General features: G+C 41.7%; 1 protein-coding gene across 9 annotated transcripts in view; it reads left to right on the top strand.

Annotated features, from left to right (window-relative positions):
• Positions 1 to 19,069, top strand: part of DEPDC5 (DEP domain containing 5, GATOR1 subcomplex subunit) — a 148,360-nt gene that overhangs the window by 82,422 nt on the left and 46,869 nt on the right. For all 9 annotated transcript variants that reach the window (XM_049865363.1, XM_049865362.1, XM_049865366.1 and 6 more), the window contains 5 exons: positions 414 to 574; positions 14,079 to 14,196; positions 14,565 to 14,732; positions 15,301 to 15,520; positions 16,923 to 17,056. In XM_049865363.1, the coding sequence (XP_049721320.1) occupies positions 414 to 574; positions 14,079 to 14,196; positions 14,565 to 14,732; positions 15,301 to 15,520; positions 16,923 to 17,056 (801 nt within the window). The remainder of the gene's footprint in view (positions 1 to 413; positions 575 to 14,078; positions 14,197 to 14,564; positions 14,733 to 15,300; positions 15,521 to 16,922; positions 17,057 to 19,069) is intronic.

The raw sequence follows: 19,069 nt of genomic DNA, 5'->3' as shown, positions 1-19,069 counted from the left end.
AGTTTTCAAACCTATGTCCATCTTTCTGTATTTAGGAAATTTTATGGTGCAAGAACTGCTAAGTTTTCTTTAGAGTTCTCTGTGCCTCTTTAACAAATAATTCCTCCTCGTTGATTATTTCTCATATTTTCTAATGCAGCTTGTTTTGGGTGCACCAAGTCCGATTTTCTTTTCTAAGATTACTCAGTTGGGCATTGAATTACCTGCCTTCTTTTTAATAGAATTTTTTTCCTTTGACTTAATCATTTCTTCCAAAAGCGGCTTACAAATTGTTAATTTCATGAACTGCCATAGGATGGTTATCAGGTCTGGCTTGTGGGAAAGAAGTAAAGGGAAGGATGGCACCATGGACTCTAAGGGTAACTCTGTCCTGGGCCAAGTGGATCCATGTGAGGAATTGTCTGTGTTTTCAGGCGGGATGAGGAGGGCGTGCAGATGACAGCCCAGCAGGTGTTTGAAGAGTTCATTTGCCAGCGGCTCATGCAGGGCTACCAAATCATAGTGCAGCCCAAGGCACAGAAATCCAACTCTGTCGTCCCTCCCCCCCTGAGCAGCAGCCCGCTCTATAGCCGAGGTAAGTTTTTCTCCTTGGACTTTTTTTTTTCCCTACTAAGCGGGATATTCTTCCCTGCTAATGGGAGTAGAGTCTCAGGACGGTAGAGAATAGATAAATTGAGGAGTAATTGTTTTCAATGCAACGTTGTTTTCCCCTATAATTTACTTTACATTAGGCTATAATTTGTCTTAAATATTCTCTGACCTACGGCTTAGGCAAAACGTCAGAGTAGCAGGCAGCTGAGCCGGTACTGAGCTGTCAAAGCACATAGTAGTGGATATTCTAGACCATTTAATAGAAACTTCTATTGAATTTTTTCTAGCACAGTTCCTGACCCATAGCCAGTTCTTAGATGTTACCTAAACCTGAAGTTTACACTTGTTCATTTTTTCTTGTTCTGGGTTCATTTTTCTATTGTTTATCACTGAAGCTTAGTGACTTGAAGTGGGAATGGGTTGTTCATGAGTGGCAGAGGCTAATAAGTGACAAAGAATTGGTGCCTCAGATTCAATTAGAGCCAGGCTCCGGAGAGCTCTTTTAAAATAAGTCAGGCAGAGAGAATTAAGTGCGGCTGCCAGGAACCAGAAAGCAGAGGTAACTTCCCAGAACAGTCAATGAGCTATTACAGTTTGCCTCCTCTTCCTTATTGTTGCTAATGAGGCCCGCACTCCATAAACACCCAGTTCAAAACCTCACATCATGTTTGGCTCCACTAAAACATCTCTGGTCAGAGGATCAGAGAAGTGTGGACGTGTTAAGGGAGCTTAGTGCTCATTCAGTCCGGGGTCCGCCTTTTACAGGCAAGGCTCTGGACTCCCTCAGGATTTTCCTTGAAAGCCTCTTATGACATTTATCACATGTTGCCTTCTATTCATATTCTAGACTCTAATGAGGAGCAGCTCTTTTTTTTTTTTTCTTTTTCTTTCTTGGTGAAAATATACACAGCAAAACATACACCAATTCAACAATTTCTACATGTACAATTTGGTGACATTGATTACATCCTTCAAGTTGTGCAGCCATTCTTGCTATCTTTTGCTAAATTATTCTACCATGGTTAACATAAACTCACTGCCCCCTAAGCTTCTCATTTAACTTTTCTAGTTTCTGTTCAATTTGATCCCGTATTGATAATCCTTTAAAAGACCACAGTGCTCAAGGTAGAAATTCTTTAGACTAATTAAGCTGAACTATTGTTTGGGTTTTTTTATGGTTTGGGTTAAAGATGAAGTCGGAATAGTTTTGATTTAAGGGTTAAGGTTTAAAGATTATCTCAGGGCAATAGTTTCAGGGGGTCATCCAGCCTCAATGGCCCCAGAAAGTCTGGATTCCATGAGAATTTGAAATTCTGTTCCATGTTTTTCCATCTTTTGATCAAGATTCTTCTATACATCTTTGATCAAAACTGAACAGTAGCCTTCTTGAGGGCCGGGACTATTTCAGATTTATCTTTTTTATCCTCCACAATGGAAACCACAGTGCCTAGCATATAACAATATGGGTCAATAAATAGGTTCATTCATTCATTCATTCATTCAACAGTGTTTTTGAAGCTCCTGCCCTGGACCTGGTACGAGAGCTGTGGTGGAAAACAAAATAGACCATGGGCCCTGCCCTCGGGATTTACAGCCAAGTGGGGGAAAATAATTACACATGATAACATGTGGCATGTGCAAAGGCCCTGTGGGAGAAGGCATTGTGACATTTTCTGGGTGCCAAAAAGAAGACTGGCGTGGTTGGGGCACAGGGACTGAACCAGAGGTACGGCCAGAGAGGCTGGGAGATCAAAGCCTCACAGGACTGTGGGAAGGATTTTGTTCTCTATCCCAAGAGTAGCGGAATGGATTTACTTTTAGTATCATTGACCCCATCCAGGCCGCCCACTTGCTACTCTCTGGAATAGATGGTTGATATCCCTTGTCGTTGTGTGCCGTCGAGTCGATTTCCACTCACAGCGCCACTATAGGACAGGGTAGAACTGCCCCATAGAGTTTCCTTGGCTGAAATCTTTATGAGAGTGGACTGCCAGGTCTTTTCTCCTGTGGAACTGCTAATGGGTTTGAACTGCAGACCTTTTGGTTACCAGTGAAGCACTTAACTATTGTGCCAACAGGCTCCTTTGATATCCCTTAAAAAAAAAAAAAAAAAAAAAACCATTGCCGTAGCTATCCTAGAGGACAGGAGTGGCTGGTGGATCTGAGCTGCTGACTTTTTGGTTAGCAGCCATACCTTTTAACCACTGTGCCACCAGGGGTCTGTGATTTTTCTGATGTGTACAGTTCTGTTTCTGCCTGATTCATGAGCCTTGTGTCATGACTAGTTGGCCAGGGACCACTTGCTTGACTGTACCGTTATGGTTTTTCTTTCTTCTTTGATAAATTTAATCCCTCTTATTTCTGTAGAAACAGGAATGGTACCGTTCTTATTATAATTACTAGAAAACTTACCATCATAACTTGTGATACTCATCTCAGATTTATTGAATACCAGTTGTGCGCTGGGCCCTATTCCAGTAGCTCCAGCATCAGCGCTGCCCTCAGAGTTTACAGTCGACTGAAGGAGACAGATGTTAAACTAATAAGCCACAGTGTATACTTGGCCAGAAATCGTGCACAGTGCTGTGCAGGAAAAAAAATCAGGAATAACAGAAGGGTGCCTAATTTAGAATGGGGTCTCAGGGTCCCGTGCTAGATGATCGTGAACATTATTCTGTGACACTGTCTTCCTGATGGCCTGCAGGGTGTTTGTCACATGAACAAAGGAATGCGTGAATGGGGCATGTCCCCTCTCTAGTTGGAGAAAGCGTGGCTTAGACAGGTTTGGCGCCCAAATCACACAACTGGCAACTGAAAGAGCTGGGTTTATGCAGAGTACCCTGAGCCAAAGCCTGTGCTCTTTCCTGTATGTGCCCTGCCTGTTGTTCCCTTGGCATCCTCTGGAAACTTTCAGCATTCATAGTGAAAAGCCTTTCGGCCCCTGCCCCCTCTCTTGTCCTAACCACTCCCCTGCTGCCTGCTACTGTGGGAACCTCTCAGAGCAGAACGAGAGGACCTTGTTACAGCTCTAGACCAAAGGAATCTTGTCCTGGCATGGTTCTTCAAGGCACTATTTTGATTGTCCTGAAAGCTTGTACTTGTCTCGATTCATCCTGTATTCAATTCAATTCATTACTTTTTGAATACCTACTGTGGACCTGGCACTTTTCCAGGTGCTACTGAAACTGTAAGGACAAACAAGATTTGGGCCCTGGTCTCCTGGAACTTTTAGTTTTTAAGTATGTGAGACACATACCTAAGAACTACATACAAGGTAGAATTCAGACTGCTTATTGAAGAAACAATCACATTTTATTGAGGAAATCAGGGAAGGCTTTATGGAGGAAAGTGACATTTGATGGTAATGATCCATGGGATTTTTTTGAGGGGTGGGGGTGAAAATATACACAGCAAAACCTGCTCCCATTCCACAGTTTCTGGACGTAATGGTCAGTGACGTTGGTTAAATTCTTCACATTGTGTCAACATTCTCATTATTTCTGTTCTGGTTGTTTCACTTCCGTTTACTTAATCTTCTTGCCCCTCAACCTTCTCATCTGTTTAAAATAGCTGTTGACCCTTTGGATGCACACACACGTACATAATTATTATTATTTAATTTATTTATTTTGTATCGTGCCTTAAGTGAAAGTTTACGGCTCAAGTTAGTTCATCATACAAAAATTTATACACACATTTTTATATGACCCTAGCTGCTCTCCCTATAATGTGACAGCACGCTACTCCTTTCCAACCTGTATTTCTCGTGTTCATTCAACCAGCTCCTGTCCCTCTCTGCCTGCTCATCCTGCTTCCGGACAGGAGCTGCCCACTTAGTCTCATGTGTCCATTTGAGCTAAGAAGCACACTCTTCACAAATACCATTTTATGTCTTATAGTCCAGTCTAATCTTTGAAGAGTTGGCTTCAGGACTGGTTTTAGTTTTGAGCTAACAGAGTTTGGGGTCCATGTCTTCAGGGCTTCCTCCAGTCTCAGTCAGACCATTAAGTCTGGTCTTTTTACTAGAATTTGAGCTCTTCACCCTACTTTTCTTCGGTGTCAGGGACTCTCTGCTGTATTCCCTGCCTGGGCAGTTATCGGTGGTAGCCAGGCACCATCTAGTTCTTCTGGTCTCAGGCTGATGGAGTCTCTGGTTTATGTGGCCCTTTCTGTCTCTTGGGCTCATATTTTCTTCTGTCTTTGGTGTTCTTCATTCTCCTTTGCTCCAGGTGGGTTGGGACAAATTGATGCATCTTAGATGGCCGCTCACAAGCATTTAAGACCCCAGATGCCACTCACCAAAGTTGGATGCAGAACATTTTCTTAATAGACTTTGTTATGCCAGTTGACCTAGATGTCCTCTGAAACCATGGTCCTCAGACCTCTGCCCCTGCTAACCTGTCCCTTGAAGTGTTTCGTTGTATTCAGGAAACTTCTTAGCTTTTGGTTTAGTCCAGTTGTGCTTATTTGCCCTGTATTGTGTGTTGTCCTTCCCCTCACCTAAGGTAATTCTTGTCTACTATCTAGTTAGTGAATTCCCCTTTCCTCCTTCCCACCCTTGTAACCATGAAAGAATGTTTTCTTCTGTGTTTAAATCTTTCCTTGAGTTCTTCTAATAGTGGTCTCATACAATATTTGTCCTTTGGGACTAATTTCACTCAGCATAAGGCCTTCCAGATTCATCCATGTTATGAGATGTTTCGTGGATTCATCGTTGTTCTTTATTGTTGCATAGTATTCCATTGTGTAAATATATGATAATTGGTTTATCCATTCTTCCGTTGATGGGCACATAGGTTGTTTCCATCTTTTTGCTATTGTGGACAGGGCTGCAATGAACATGGGTGTGCATATATCTATTCATGTGACGGCTCTTATTTCTCTAGGATGTATTCCAAGGAGTGGGATTGTTGGATCATAGGTACCCCTATTTCTTTCTTTTTAAGGAAACACCAAAGTGGTTGTACCATTTTATGTTCCCACCAGCAGTGTATAGGTGTTCCAATTTCTCCACAACCTCTCCAACATTTATTATTTTGTGGTTTTTTTTAATTAATGCCAGCCTTGTTAAGTGAAATGGTATCTCCTCGTAGTTTTGATTTACATTTCACTAATGGCCAGTGATCCTAAACATTTCCTCATGTATCTGTTAGCTGCCTGAATGTCTTCTTTGGTGAAGTGCCTGTTCATATCCTTTGCCCATTTTTAATTGAGGTATTTGTCTTTTTGTTGTTGAGGTTTTACAGTATCTTGTAGATTTTAGAGATTAGATGTTGATCAGATTTGTTGTAGCCAAAAAATTGTTCCCAGTGTGTAGATTGTCTTTTTACTTTTTTGGTGAAGTCTGTGGATGAGCATAAGTGTTTGGTTTTTAGGAGCTCCTGGTTATCTAGTTTCTCTTCCAGTGTTTGTGCATTGTTAATAATGTTTTGTATTTTGTTTATGCCATGTATTAGGGCTTCTAGCATTGTCTCTCTTTTTTCTACCATGATCTTAATTGTTTTAGAATTTATATTTAGGTCCTTGATCCATTTGGAGTTAGGTTTTGTACATGATGTGAGGTATGGGTCTGGTTTCATTTTTTTGCAGATGGATATCCAGTTATGCCAGTACCATTTGTTTAAGAGACTGTCTTTCCCCTTTTAACGGATTTTGGGCTTTTGTCAAATATCAGCTGCTTATAGGTAGATGAATTTATGTTTGGATTCTCAATTCTGTTTCATTGATCTATGTATCTGCTGTTGTGCCAGTACCAGGCTATTTTGACTACTGTGACAGTATAATAGGTTCTAAAATCAGGTAGTGTGAGGTCTCCCACTTTGTTCTTCTTTTTCAGTAATGCTTTACTTATCCGGGGCCTCTTCCCTTTCCATATGAAGTTGGTGGTTTGTTTCTCCATCTCATTAAAAAATGCCAATGGAATTTGGATTGGGATTGTATTTTATCTGTAGATTGGTTTGGGTAAAATTGACATTTTCACAGTGTTGAATCTTGCTATCTATGAGCAAAGTATGTTCTTCCTCTTATGTAGGTCTTTCTTGTTTCTTGCAGTAGTGTCTTATAGTTTTCTTTGTATAGGTCTTTTATCTCTCTGGTTAGATTTATTCCTAAGTATTTTATCTTCTTGGGGGCTATTGTCAATGGTATTGATTTGGTGATTTCCTCTTTGAAGTTCTCTTTGTTCGTGTAGAGGAATTCAACTGATTTTTGTATGTTTATCTTGTATCTTGATAATTTGCTGAAATCTTAGTTCCAGTAGTTTTTTTGTGGATTCTTTAGGGTTTTCTGTGTATAAGATCATATCATCTGCAAATAGAGAAACTTTTACTTCTTCCTTACCAATTTGGACACCTTTTATTTCTTTTTCTAGCCTAATTGCTCTGGCTAGGACATCCAGCACAGCGTTGGATAAGAGTGGTGATAAAGGGCATCCTTGTCTGGTTCCCATTCTCAAGGGGAATGCTTTCAGATTCTCCATTTAGGATGATGTTGGCTGTTGACTTTGTATATTATGTTGAAGAATTTCCCTTTCTATTCCTGTTTTGCTGAGAGTTTTTATCTTGAATGGTTGTTTGACTTTGTCAAATGCCTTTTCTGTATCAACTGATAAAATCATGTGGTTCTTGTCTTTTGTTTTATTTATGTGATGGATTACATTGATTGGTTTTCTAATGTTGAACCATTCCTGCGTACCTGATATGCATCCCACTTGGTCATGGTGAATAATTTTTTTGATATGTTGTTGAATTCTATTGGCTAGAATTTTGTTGTGGATTCTTGCACCTATGTTTATGAGGGATATTGGTTTGTAACTTTTTATTTTTATTGTGCTTTAAGTGAAAGTTTACAAATCAAGTCAGTCTCTCGTATAAAAATTTATATACACCTTGCTGTGTACTACTAGTTGCTCTCCCCTTAATGTGACAGCACAATCCTCCTCTCTACCTTGTGTTCCCCACGTCCATTCAGCCAGCAAATCTTCAACAATCCTCCCTGTATTTTCTGTTACCCCTGCCATTCTGGCACTCCAGTCATTCATAGGTTATTCCTCTTGATAGAGTCCCATGTAATTCTTAGGGTTTCTTCATTTTTTTAAATTCTTTTATCAGATTTTTCCACAAATAAGTTGGTGTCAAGTGCTTTATTTTCAGTCTCACTAATTCTGACCTCCATTGCCTGAATTCTGCTCCTGTGACTTCTATTGAGTTGTCTAATTCTGAAATTTTATTATTAATCTTCTAGATTTCTGTTTGGTGTCTTTCTATAGATTCTTGCAGCCTGTTAAATTTGTCATTATTCTCTTCTATAATCTTCTTAAGTTCCTCTGTTGCTTTGTGTGTTCCTTGACTTGTTCTGCATTTTGCCTGATCTCCTTCCTAATCTCTTGGAGAGTTCTGTATATTAATCTTTTGTATTCTGCCTCTGTTAATTCCAGGACGTTCTCTTCCTCCAGAAGATTTCTTGAATCTTTGTTTTGGGTGCTTTTGGAAGCCATCATGGTTTGCCTCTTTATGTAATTTGATATTGACTCTTGTCTCTGAGCCATCAATAAGTTATTATATTTATTTATTTTATGTTTGCTTACTGTGTCCTAGCTTCTTGTTTTGTTTCATTTTGATATGCCTAAATAGGCTGCTCATGTGAATTAGTTTGATTATTGTCATCTTTGAAGATCTAACGTCCTGTCAGCAGGTGGTTACATCTGTTACTAGGTATATGAGCCTAGGAGTCTGTTTAATTTTCTTGCGTGGCTTCAGCTTAGGCGTCCAGGTAGTTGGTCATCAAGTGTATGGTGCAGGGTCTCACCTATAGTTCTAGATGCGCAGGGGTGATTGGTGTAGGCACAGGTATCTGGCTGCTGTGGGGGGTCACATGCTGAGCAAGGCAGGTGGCTGACAGCTGCCCCTGAGTGTCAGGGAGGAAAGTGTGTCCCTGTTCCCTAGGGCATGTATGTGCGTGGGTTTTGTAGCTGGACTGTGGGCACCCAATGCTGTAAGGACTGGGAGGCACCACTTCTTCTTGGACCCTTGTCGTGGGTGGCTAGGTGGTGTAGGTGGAACCACCAGTCCTCAGGCCCCTGATGTGAGTAGGTGAGGACCCTGCTTAATAGGTAGAGCAGCGTCAAATGTCACAAACCTCCCACTGCACCATATAGCTGATACAGTTGAAGTTAAACTTAAGGTAGATACCCTGTTGTACTGTGTTAATGAGAGCCTATGGTGTTGAAACGGGCCCACACAGATCTATCTAGGCAGGGGTGAAATGTATTCAAAGTCTGTGGATCCCTTATGCCTGTGCCTAGGCAGAGGAGCTGTGCCTGCCTGACTTAGGGGAGCTGGCAGATAATTATTTTCTGTTTGTTAATTTTTTCCCTCTCCAGGGCTGGAAGAATTCCTCAGGGTGCTTGATGGGCCCTACTTCCAGCCCAGGGAACGTGGCAATCTTGGAAGCCGGCAGGCAACTCAGTGCAGAGTGGGGAGGGGGTAGGTAAATGGGAAAGAGGTTTTCCCCAAAGGGGGCTGTATTTTGATCCATGCGGTAGATTAGACGCCTGTATTTATCTTTTGCCAATTGAGTGCCGCTTTTCACAGGTTTTGAAGGCTTGAGTAGACTCTGTGCTGCGCATTGTCTCCTGATGTGGAAAATGCATCCTGAGTGCTATCGGTTGCCTCACTGCTTGTGCCAGGCGGTCTGGCCTACAGGGTGCTAGTTCCTACCAAGTCAAGTCTGACAACTCCTTGCTGTTCCTGAACCACATCTCCCTCTCCCTGCCACTCAGCCCGATTCCTCAACTTTGCCTTTGATGTTCAGGGCTCCTAGATTGTCACATATAATCGATTCATTTGTTTTTTCAGGTCTTTGTTATAAGAGGGACACAGGAAGCATCTAACTATTCTGCCATCTTGGCCTCACCTCCCATAATAAAGGCTGACAGCCCTTACTCTTTGGGTTAAACTATTAGTTTAAAGATTACTTTTGGGAATAGATTCAATTCAAGGTTTGAAGAGCAACTCAGGGCCATAGTCTTGGGGACTCCTCCAGCTTCAGTAGGTCCCGTAAGCCTGGATTCTTAAAGAATTTGAAGTTCTTTTCACATTTTTTCACCTTTTATCAGGATTCATTTATTGTGTTCCTGATAAGAACATTCAGTAGCCGCTGGGCACCAAGTAGTTCTTCTGGTCTTAGGGTGTTGGAGGCAGTCATTCATGTAGACAATTTGCCCTGATTCTTCCTTCTCTGATTCTTGGATTTCTTTCTTTCTCTTTTGTTCCGGACACAGACCAGTAGCTGTGTCTTAGATGGCTGCTCATAAGCTTTTAAGACCCTAGACAGTACTCACCATACTGGGAGGTTGAACATAAACTTTAAGCATTGTATTATGCCAATTGACTGGATTGTCCCATGAGACCACGGCCCTAAGCCCCCAAACCAAGAGAACTAATTCCATGAGGTGATTGGTTTTGTCTAAAAAAAAAAATTATATTAGTATTTAGTAATTAGTATCTGTAGGCTCCCTACCCCCTTATTTTGGTTGTTATTGTTGCAAAACCATATACACTCTAGCATTTGCCCATTTATCCCGTTTCCCTGTGTGTACAGCTTATCGACATCCATTATATTGGTCGTGCTGTGCGAATGTCACCCATACTTGGTGTCACCTTTCCCGTGTCTGTAAACACAAAGTGACTACCACCTAAGGAGTGCTTCACCCTCTCCCCTCCTTACCCCAGCCTCTGGTAACCACTAATGAACATTAGTTTTTGTATATTTACCTGTTCATGTCATTTCATAAAAGTGAGAACATATGATATTTGTTTTTTTGTGATTGACTTATTTTGCTTAACATAATGTCCTCCAGGTTCCTCCACAGAGTAAAATGTTTTGGGAACTCATTTTTCTTTATTGCTGAGTAATATTCCATTGTATGTATGTACCACATTTTACTTATCCATTCATCCATTGATGGGCACTTAGATTGTTTCCATCTTTTTGCTGTCATGAATAGTACTGCAGTGAACATAGTGTGCATGTGTCTGTTATGTCTCTTCTATTAGATCCCTAGAGTATATATCTAGGAATGCAGTTGCTGGATCACATGGCAGCTCTACCTCTAGTTTCTTGAGGAACCACCGGAGTGTTTTCCACTATGGCTGTACCATTTTGCATTCTCATCAGCAGAGAATGAGAGTTTCAGCTTTTACACATCCTTTCCAACACTTATTTCCCCTTTTTTTTTTTGGCTTAGCCATCCTTAGTAGGAGTGAAATGGTATTTCATTGTAGTTTTGATTTGCGTTTCTCTGATGGCTAATGACATTGAGCATATTTTCGTGTATCTCCTAGCCATTTGCATATCCTCTCTGGTGAAGTGTCTGTTCATGTACTTTGCCCAGTATTTGATCGGGTTGTCTTTTTGTTGTTAAGTTGTAGAGGTTTTCTATATATTTTAGATATTATACCATTATTGACAATATTGTTCGCCAAGATTTTTTCCCAGTCTGTAGATTGTCTCTTTATTCTTTTGATAAAGGCTCTTGATGAATAGAAGTATTTAACTTTTATGAGGTCCCAGTTATCTATTTCATTGTTTGTTGCTCGTGCATTTGTTGTTGTGTTTGATAATCTACCATTAAAAAAAAATTATGTCCCAAAGCTTTTCTTCCAAAAACTTTATGGTTTTAGATTTAACATTTAGATCTTTGATCCATTTTGAATTAGTTTTTGTGTATGGTGTGAGTTATGGATCTTGTTTCATTTTTCTGCATGTGAAAATCCAGTTTTGCCAGAAGCGTTTGTTGAAGAGATTCTTCCTCCCCCATTGAATGGATTTGTCTTCCTTGATGATAGATGTTTGGATTTATTTCTGGGTTTTCAATTCTTTTCTGTTGGTCTGTGCGTCTGTCATTAAACCAGTACCAGGCTGTTTCGATTACTGTAGCTGTATGATATGTTTTGAAGTCAGGAAGTATGAGGCTTCCTGCTTTGTTCTTCTTCTTCAAAATTACTTTGGCTATTCAATGTCTCTTGTCTTCGCGTATAGAATTAAGAATTAGTTTTTACGTTTCTATAAAGAATGCTGTTGGAGTTTTGATCTGAATTGCATTGTATTGTATCTATAGATCACTTTGGGTAGTAGACATCTTGACTATATTGTCTTCCAGTCCATGAGCACAGAATATCTTTCCATCTAGATCCAGGCGAATTTTATTGTGGCTCAGAAGGAGAGGCAGAAGAAGACACATGAGAAATACTTGGAGGAGGGAAATTGCAGAAAATAAATAAATGATCTTTTAAGATCTAGTGTATGGGAGTACCCAGAAAAACCAAACCCATTGCCGTCAAATCAATTAGGACTCATAGCAATGCCATAGGACAGAGTAGAACTGCTGCATAGGGTTTCCAAGGCTGTGATATTTATGGAAGCATACTTCCACGTCTTTCTTCCTCAGAGGAGTTGGTGGGATAACATTGGGAAGAATGGGAATTCTAGAATATTTAACTGTGCTCATGAAGAACCATACATAGACCAAGAGGCAGTTCTTCATACAGAACAAGGGAATACTACATGGTTTAAAATCAGGAAAGGTGTGAGTCAGAGCTGTATCCTTTCACCTACTTACTCAATCTGTATGCTGAGCAAATAATCCAAGAAGTTGGACTATGTGAAGAAGAACATGGCATCAGGGTTGAAGGAAGACTCATTAACAACCTGCAATATGCAGATGACACAGCCTTGTTTGCTGAAACCAAAGAGGACTTCAAGCGCTTACTGATGAAGATCAAAGACTATGCCTTCAGTATGGATTATACCTTAACATAAAGAAAACAAAAATCCTCACAACTGGGCCAATAAGCAACATCATGATAAACAGAGAAAAGATTGAAGTTGTCAAGGGTTTCATTTTACTTGGATCCACAATGAACGTCCATGGAAACAGCAGTCGTGGAATCAAACAACATTGCATTGGGCAAATCTGCAAAAGACCTCTTTAAAGTGTTAAAAAGCAAGGATGTCACCTTGGGGACTAAGGTGCGTCTGACCCAAGCCCTGGTATTTTCAGTCACCTCATATGCATGTGGAAGCCAGATAGTGAGTGAATAAGGAACACTGAAGAAGAATCGATGCATTTGAATTACGGTGTTTGCAGAGCATATTAAATACACTATGGACTGCCAGAAGAATGAACAAATCTGTCTTGGAAGGAGTATAGCCAGAATCCTCCTTAGAAGCCAGGGATGGCAAGACTTGATCTCACGTACTTTGGACATGTTATCAAGAGGGCCCAGTGTCTGGAGAAGGCCATCATGCTTGGTAAAGTAGAGGGTCAGTGAAAAAGAGGAAGACCCTCAACAAGATAGATTGACACAGTGGCTACAACAATGGCTCAAACCTAGCAATAACTGTGAGGATGGCACTGGACCGGGCAGTGTTTTGTTCTGTTGTATATGGGGTCACTATGAGTCAGAACTGACTTGACAGCACTTAATAACAACAGCAAATCTTTATGGAAGCAGACTGCCACATCTTTCTTTCTTAGAGTGGCTGGTGGGTTCAAACTACCAACATTTTGGTTAGCAGGCTAGTATTTAACCACTGCGCCACCAGGGCTCCTTTATGTGGCAGTAGTGGGAGCTAAACCCTGAAAGCTGGGCTAGCTGCACCATGGGGTGAAGGCCTTGATGCTTGAGCAGACAACTTGTGCTTGGGTGGAGTGGATTCCATTTTACTCCCACAGTCATTTCTTAGCATGTTAACGGTCAGTTTAGAACTTCTTCCCAGGGCATTAGACTGTTTGCCTTTGATTGTGTCATCTAGGTGCTGTCAGAATCCCAAGCTTCTAATCAGCTGCTGGTTGGTTCAGTAACAGAAAGATCTGCCAACTTCAGGCCCTTTTTCTTTTTTTTTCATCAAGAATAACTTTGTTCCATGAAGCTACCCCTCAAAGGATAGTTCTGCTTGAATTGGCCGATGTGTTTTGACAATATGACGATTAAAAAAAGGAAATAAATAGATAGGAATAATAAAAAAATGAGACAATTAAGTGATCGAGGTACATAAAAAATGGTAGTACAGTGATTGGCACATAACATGTTCAAAATACAGCTCATTATTATTTTTACATTGATCATCTAATTAGGGCTTTCCAGCAGACAGTCTTATTCTTTCTAGTGTAAATAAAGAGGAATAATACCTTTAAAAAAAAAGCATCTACTCTTTTGTTTCTCTTTTCTGAATGGAAACCCTGGTGGCATAGCGGTTAAGTGCTACAGCTGCTAACCAAAATGTCAGCAGTTCGAATCCGCCAGACGTTCCTTGAAAACTCCACGGTGCTGTCTTACTCTGTCCTGTAGGGTCGCTATGAGTCAGGATCAACTTGATGGCAGTGGGTTTGTTTTTTTTTTGGTATATGGGGGAGAAACAATTGTCTGTTATAGGACTGACCCTTAACCAGATGGAGGAAGTGATTTTTTTTTTTTCTGTATTAGGCCTTGTGTCCCGAAACCGCCCCGAGGAGGAGGACCAGTACTGGCTGAGTATGGGCAGAACTTTCCACAAAGTGACCCTGAAGGATAAGATCATCACAGTGACACGATACCTTCCCAAGTGAGTCCTTGGATATTAAGGCTTTCAGTTACTGCCCATAACACATAATTCAAACACTTAATTCAGAAAAGTTGAATGGTTGCTTTTCTTTTGGAGTTATTGTTTTTAGGATTATTTTAGGGTTATAGCCCATCTGCCTCCAAAAAGTTTGATTCAACTTATATTGTTTAACATGGTTCCTAAGAAGCCAATTAAAAATAAGGAATGCAAGGCTAGGAGAATGAAGAGGTTTAAGAAAATCTGAGAAAATTCCATTACCTGTTCACTGGGATGAGTTGGTTATTGCAGTTGAGGGTTCAACAGCACAGATGGTGGAGAATTGGGGGAAATTCTCATTTGAATTTGTGGGCATTCCCTTTGTTTTTCAGGTACCCTTATGAATCTGCCCAGATCCACTACACATATAGCCTCTGCCCCTCCCACTCAGACTCAGAGTTCGTCTCCTGTTGGGTAGAATTCTCCCACGAACGGCTGGAGGAGTACAAGTGGAATTACTTGGATCAGTATATCTGTTCTGCTGGCTCCGAGGACTTTAGGTCAGAGAGTGGGCTTTGGCTTTCCATGTGTGCTGCCTTGGGTGTATGTGTATTTTAACACTTTTCTCCTGTGTTCTGATTACAAAATGATGTCTATTTTAGAAAAAACAAATGGAAGAATAAAAAGCACATCTGTCCTTTAGTAATATCTCTTGCATTGGGTTAAAAACTCAGTGAAGATGTGCTCTTGGGTGGACGTATCAGCGCAGATCAGATTCTTAAACATTTTCCTGACTATTTGGCTGGTAGCTTTGTGATGTCTCGTTTTTAGTTTTTATTTGTGATTTATGATAGTAATGATAAAAAGCCAGGAGTTCACTGGGCCTCTATACACAGAAGTGTCTGATATCTCTGGGATATAAAATAAAAGCAGCCTTAGTGGCCTTCCTTCAGAGGTAGAGTTTTAAAGGAACCATGAGATGTACCATCAGATAAACATGTACTCATGGGAAGATGGACACACACACAATCTTCAGAGAGGTGGTCGGGATGGTATCTTCACTGGGATTGTTTTTGCTATCTCCTTTTTCTCAGCCCCCTCTTCTTTTTTACCTCTGATCTTCCATAGCTTAATTGAGTCGCTGAAGTTCTGGAGGACCCGCTTCCTGCTGCTGCCAGCCTGTGTCACTGCCACCAAGCGCATCACAGAGGGGGAAGCCCACTGCGACATCTATGGGGACAAGCCCCGGGCAGATGAGGAAGAGTGGCAGCTCCTCGACGGCTTTATCCGCTTTGTGGAGGGCCTAAACCGGATCCGCAGGCGGCACCGCTCTGACCGCATGATGCGGGTGAGGGAACCTTGGGCTCCTTGGGAACCGTGCCTGGTCTGGAAGCAGGACTTACCTCCTCCTATCTCAGGAGTCTCCCTTTAGCCAGTTTACTCCACATTGCCCACCACTTACCTTAAATCCAAACAATGAGTTTTCCAGTGCAGGGGGAGGAGGAAGGGATGAGTGCGGACAGCATCTGGGCAGTGTTCGTGGCAACGAGCCAACCCTCTCTACCTGAGGACATGGCTCCTGTATGTGCTCCCAAATGGGACCTGGTATCAGTACAACTCCTTATATGATATGGTGCTGAACTGGTGAGTAGAGACCCATTCAGGAAAGTAATAAAACAGTAATAATACCTTCTCTTATAGCTTTTAGAGTTTTTGGCTCTCTTGGAACTATGAGGAAACTGAGGCGCACACTGCCCTGTGTGCCCTGAGCCTGAGGCTCATGGGGATTATGGGATATGTCTGAGGACATATATATGCAGCTAATAAGAGGCAGATATGGGACTCAGCCATGTTTTTTTGTTTGTTTTAATTAACATAAAATTGACTTTTTTTATTTTTCGTGTTCAGGTCTATAACTTTAAACAAATGTATAGTTTTTTTTTTTACCATAATCAGGATATAGGCCAGTGCCATCATTCCAAAAATGCCTCCCTCGTGCTGCCCTTTGTAGTCACACCCTCACCCCAGCCCTAACCCCTGGTAATCACTGGTCTGTTCTGCATTGCTATATTTTTGTCTTTTCTAAATGTCATATAAATGGAGTCATATAGCATGTAACCTTTAGAGGCCGCTTTCTTGCACTCAGCATAATGCCTTTGAGATTCATGCAAGTTGTTGTGTGTATCAATAGTTCATTCCTTGTCATTGCTGAGTAGAGTTCTACCATCAGCTGTGTTATTTTTGTTTTTAACCTCAAGTTCAGTGTTTTTATCAGCACACCAGCTTCCTTTTTTACACGGCCTCACATGTGACCAGAAACATTTCCAGGAGAGGTTGTATAGTGGAAAGAGCTTTGGTTTTGAAGTCAGGTAACTGGAGTTTGAATTACAGCTTCAGTGGGATTTGGGATTCTACTTAACCTCTCTGACCCTCAGATTCTTTTTCCATGAAATAGGGATAATATTACTTACTTCCTACAGCTGAGAGGAGAGTACAGTGAGATGACGTGTGTAAACTGACTCCAAGATGCAGTTTGTTTTGAGTCCAGTAGGCAGTGGGGACCTTCAATTCAAGTGGAAAGCAGTTTTCTGTCACTTACTGAACACCAAGTACCTGTGCTCCTCAGCTTTGTTAGTTGGATTCCCAGGTTCTGAAGCATAACAAATGCAGAAGCATGCGCTAGGCAGAGAGTGGTGTCCACTGGGACAGCCCACTTGCTCTGATGGCCTTGTCTCCTCTCTCTGCTTTAGAAAGGGACCACCATGAAAGGCTTGCAGATGACCGGGCCCATTTCCACGCACTCCCTCGAGTCTGCTGGCCCCCCGGTTGGGAAGAAGGGAACCTCAGCTCTGTCTGCCTTGTTGGAGATGGAGGCCAGTCAGAAGTAAGTGCCTGATGGAGAGCGACTTGTCCCAGTCCCTCAGGCCCTGAGGGACTTCGGTGCGCCGCTCTCATGAAAAAAAAAGCAGGGTGAAATATGGTTTCTATCTCCGAGAAGGTTATAATTAAGAAAAAGACATGTGCGTGAAAAGAAAGCTAGGCTAATACCTGCTAAGTGTCAAACACGTATGAAACATGTATGAAATAGACCAGAAGTTACAAACTTGCAGTCGTTGTGTTTAATTTGACCTACAGGTGTGTTTAGTTTGGACTACAAGGTATTTTTAAAATATTTGAGCCAGATTATTTAAATTTGAAGATTTCCAATAAAAATCTGGATTTTATGTGAAAAAAAATGTATATCATACATGTGACAGGATGCATGATTGTATTATATAACATATAAAACAATATACTGCATAAAGTATAATGCACAATCATATATATAAAACCCAGCTTTGTTGAAATATTGGCGGCCCAGTAACACTGGGTCCACATCTTGACACAGCCATGGTGGGCTGGCCCCTCAGAAGGGGCACGTGCCTCTGGTCACCAGAGCCCAGCACACTCTCTGATCTTTTACTTGTCTGGCACCCTCAGTGGTGCTGCCAGGTTGGCATCCCTGGGCACCTGAGTGTGTGGCCCCTGTGTAAGCAGTAAGTCTACAGTTGACAGGACACTAGTGGAGTCATGCCTTGCTTGGGAGGGCAGGGAGCGCGTCACAGGAAGTGGGATTTATGCTGACCTTGAGGGAAAGGAAGGACGGGTACGGGGGGTCGGGGGGGAGAGGTGAGACGTGGTGAAAAGGGAAAATCATTTCATGCCCAGGTAGGACCTGCTCCAGAGAGCCTCCATGACCCCCTCATTCTCTCCACTGGATTAAGTTCCCTCTGTGCTTCCCAGAGCACGTAGCAGTATTCTACTGAAGGCCACAATCATTGGTTCACTCATCTTTCCCTGAATTGACTGTCTTCTCTGAGGGCAGAGGCTTGTGGTGTGCATGTTTCATGAATGATGGAGGAAGGGATGCCATGGGACCCCCTGTACAGACATGGGGCTGAGTGTGTCAGGGGAGACTGGACCACACCTGTGTGCTGTGAGGGTGCATGCTGCACCCAGGAGGAGCCCACACATGAGGCTTTCAGGCAGAAGTGCTAAGTGAGTGAGCACGTGAGGCATGGTGGGAGCCGTGATGCCAGGCTATCGTTACACTTCCTCGTAGCAGGAGGAATACTTTGAAGGTTTTACTTATTTTTTGTAATGGAACATTTTGAACAGATATAGTAGACAGTCTAGTATAATAACCCCCTGTTTACCCATCAGCCAGCTTCAGGGATTATCTACTCATGGCTGGTTTTGTTTCATTTGTATTCTACTAGCTTTGACCTTGCTTTTTGTTTTTTATCTAATGTCAGGCAGACATCACGTCTCTTCATCTGTAAATATTTCAGTATGAATCTCTGAAAGATTAGCATTCTTTTCTTTTTTTTAACAACAAAACCATAATTTACCTAAAAAATTACAGCAATTTCTTAGTATCATGAAATAGCCAGTCGGTGTCTTTGGCAGAATTGGTGTTTTCAGCAGGGCTTTGAACTGATTCTTCCTGGTTCAGACATGGCTGAGGAAGCAAAACTGGAACAGATCCAAATTTTTAAAATTTGGGTGAACCCTAACAATAACCGGTATGGGAAAAATTATAGGTTGATGCCCTGTTAAAAACCTAATCCCCCCCTTAGAAAACAAAGGCAGCATAGGCATTGCTTAGCAACCAAACCTCTTGCCCATCAGATTTTGAGCAGAGTTGGAGACAGCGGTAGCCCACTCAACGATGGCAGCTAACCATGCTGTTCTGAATGTGTGTCACTCCCCATGGTTTGGTCAGTAATCCAGTTTCATGCATTAGGCTCCTGAAAGAGCTCGCAATGCGTCTTCCAAGTCTCCGATTCCAGAGTTTTGACCTGTAATTTTTCCCGTTCTGGCTACCATTCTGGATCATTCAAATTGTAAAAATTTG

Source organism: Elephas maximus, chromosome 22 (genome assembly GCF_024166365.1).
Source record: "Elephas maximus indicus isolate mEleMax1 chromosome 22, mEleMax1 primary haplotype, whole genome shotgun sequence".
NCBI lineage: Eukaryota > Metazoa > Chordata > Mammalia > Proboscidea > Elephantidae > Elephas > Elephas maximus.
This window is presented reverse-complemented; position numbering and strand designations above follow the sequence as displayed.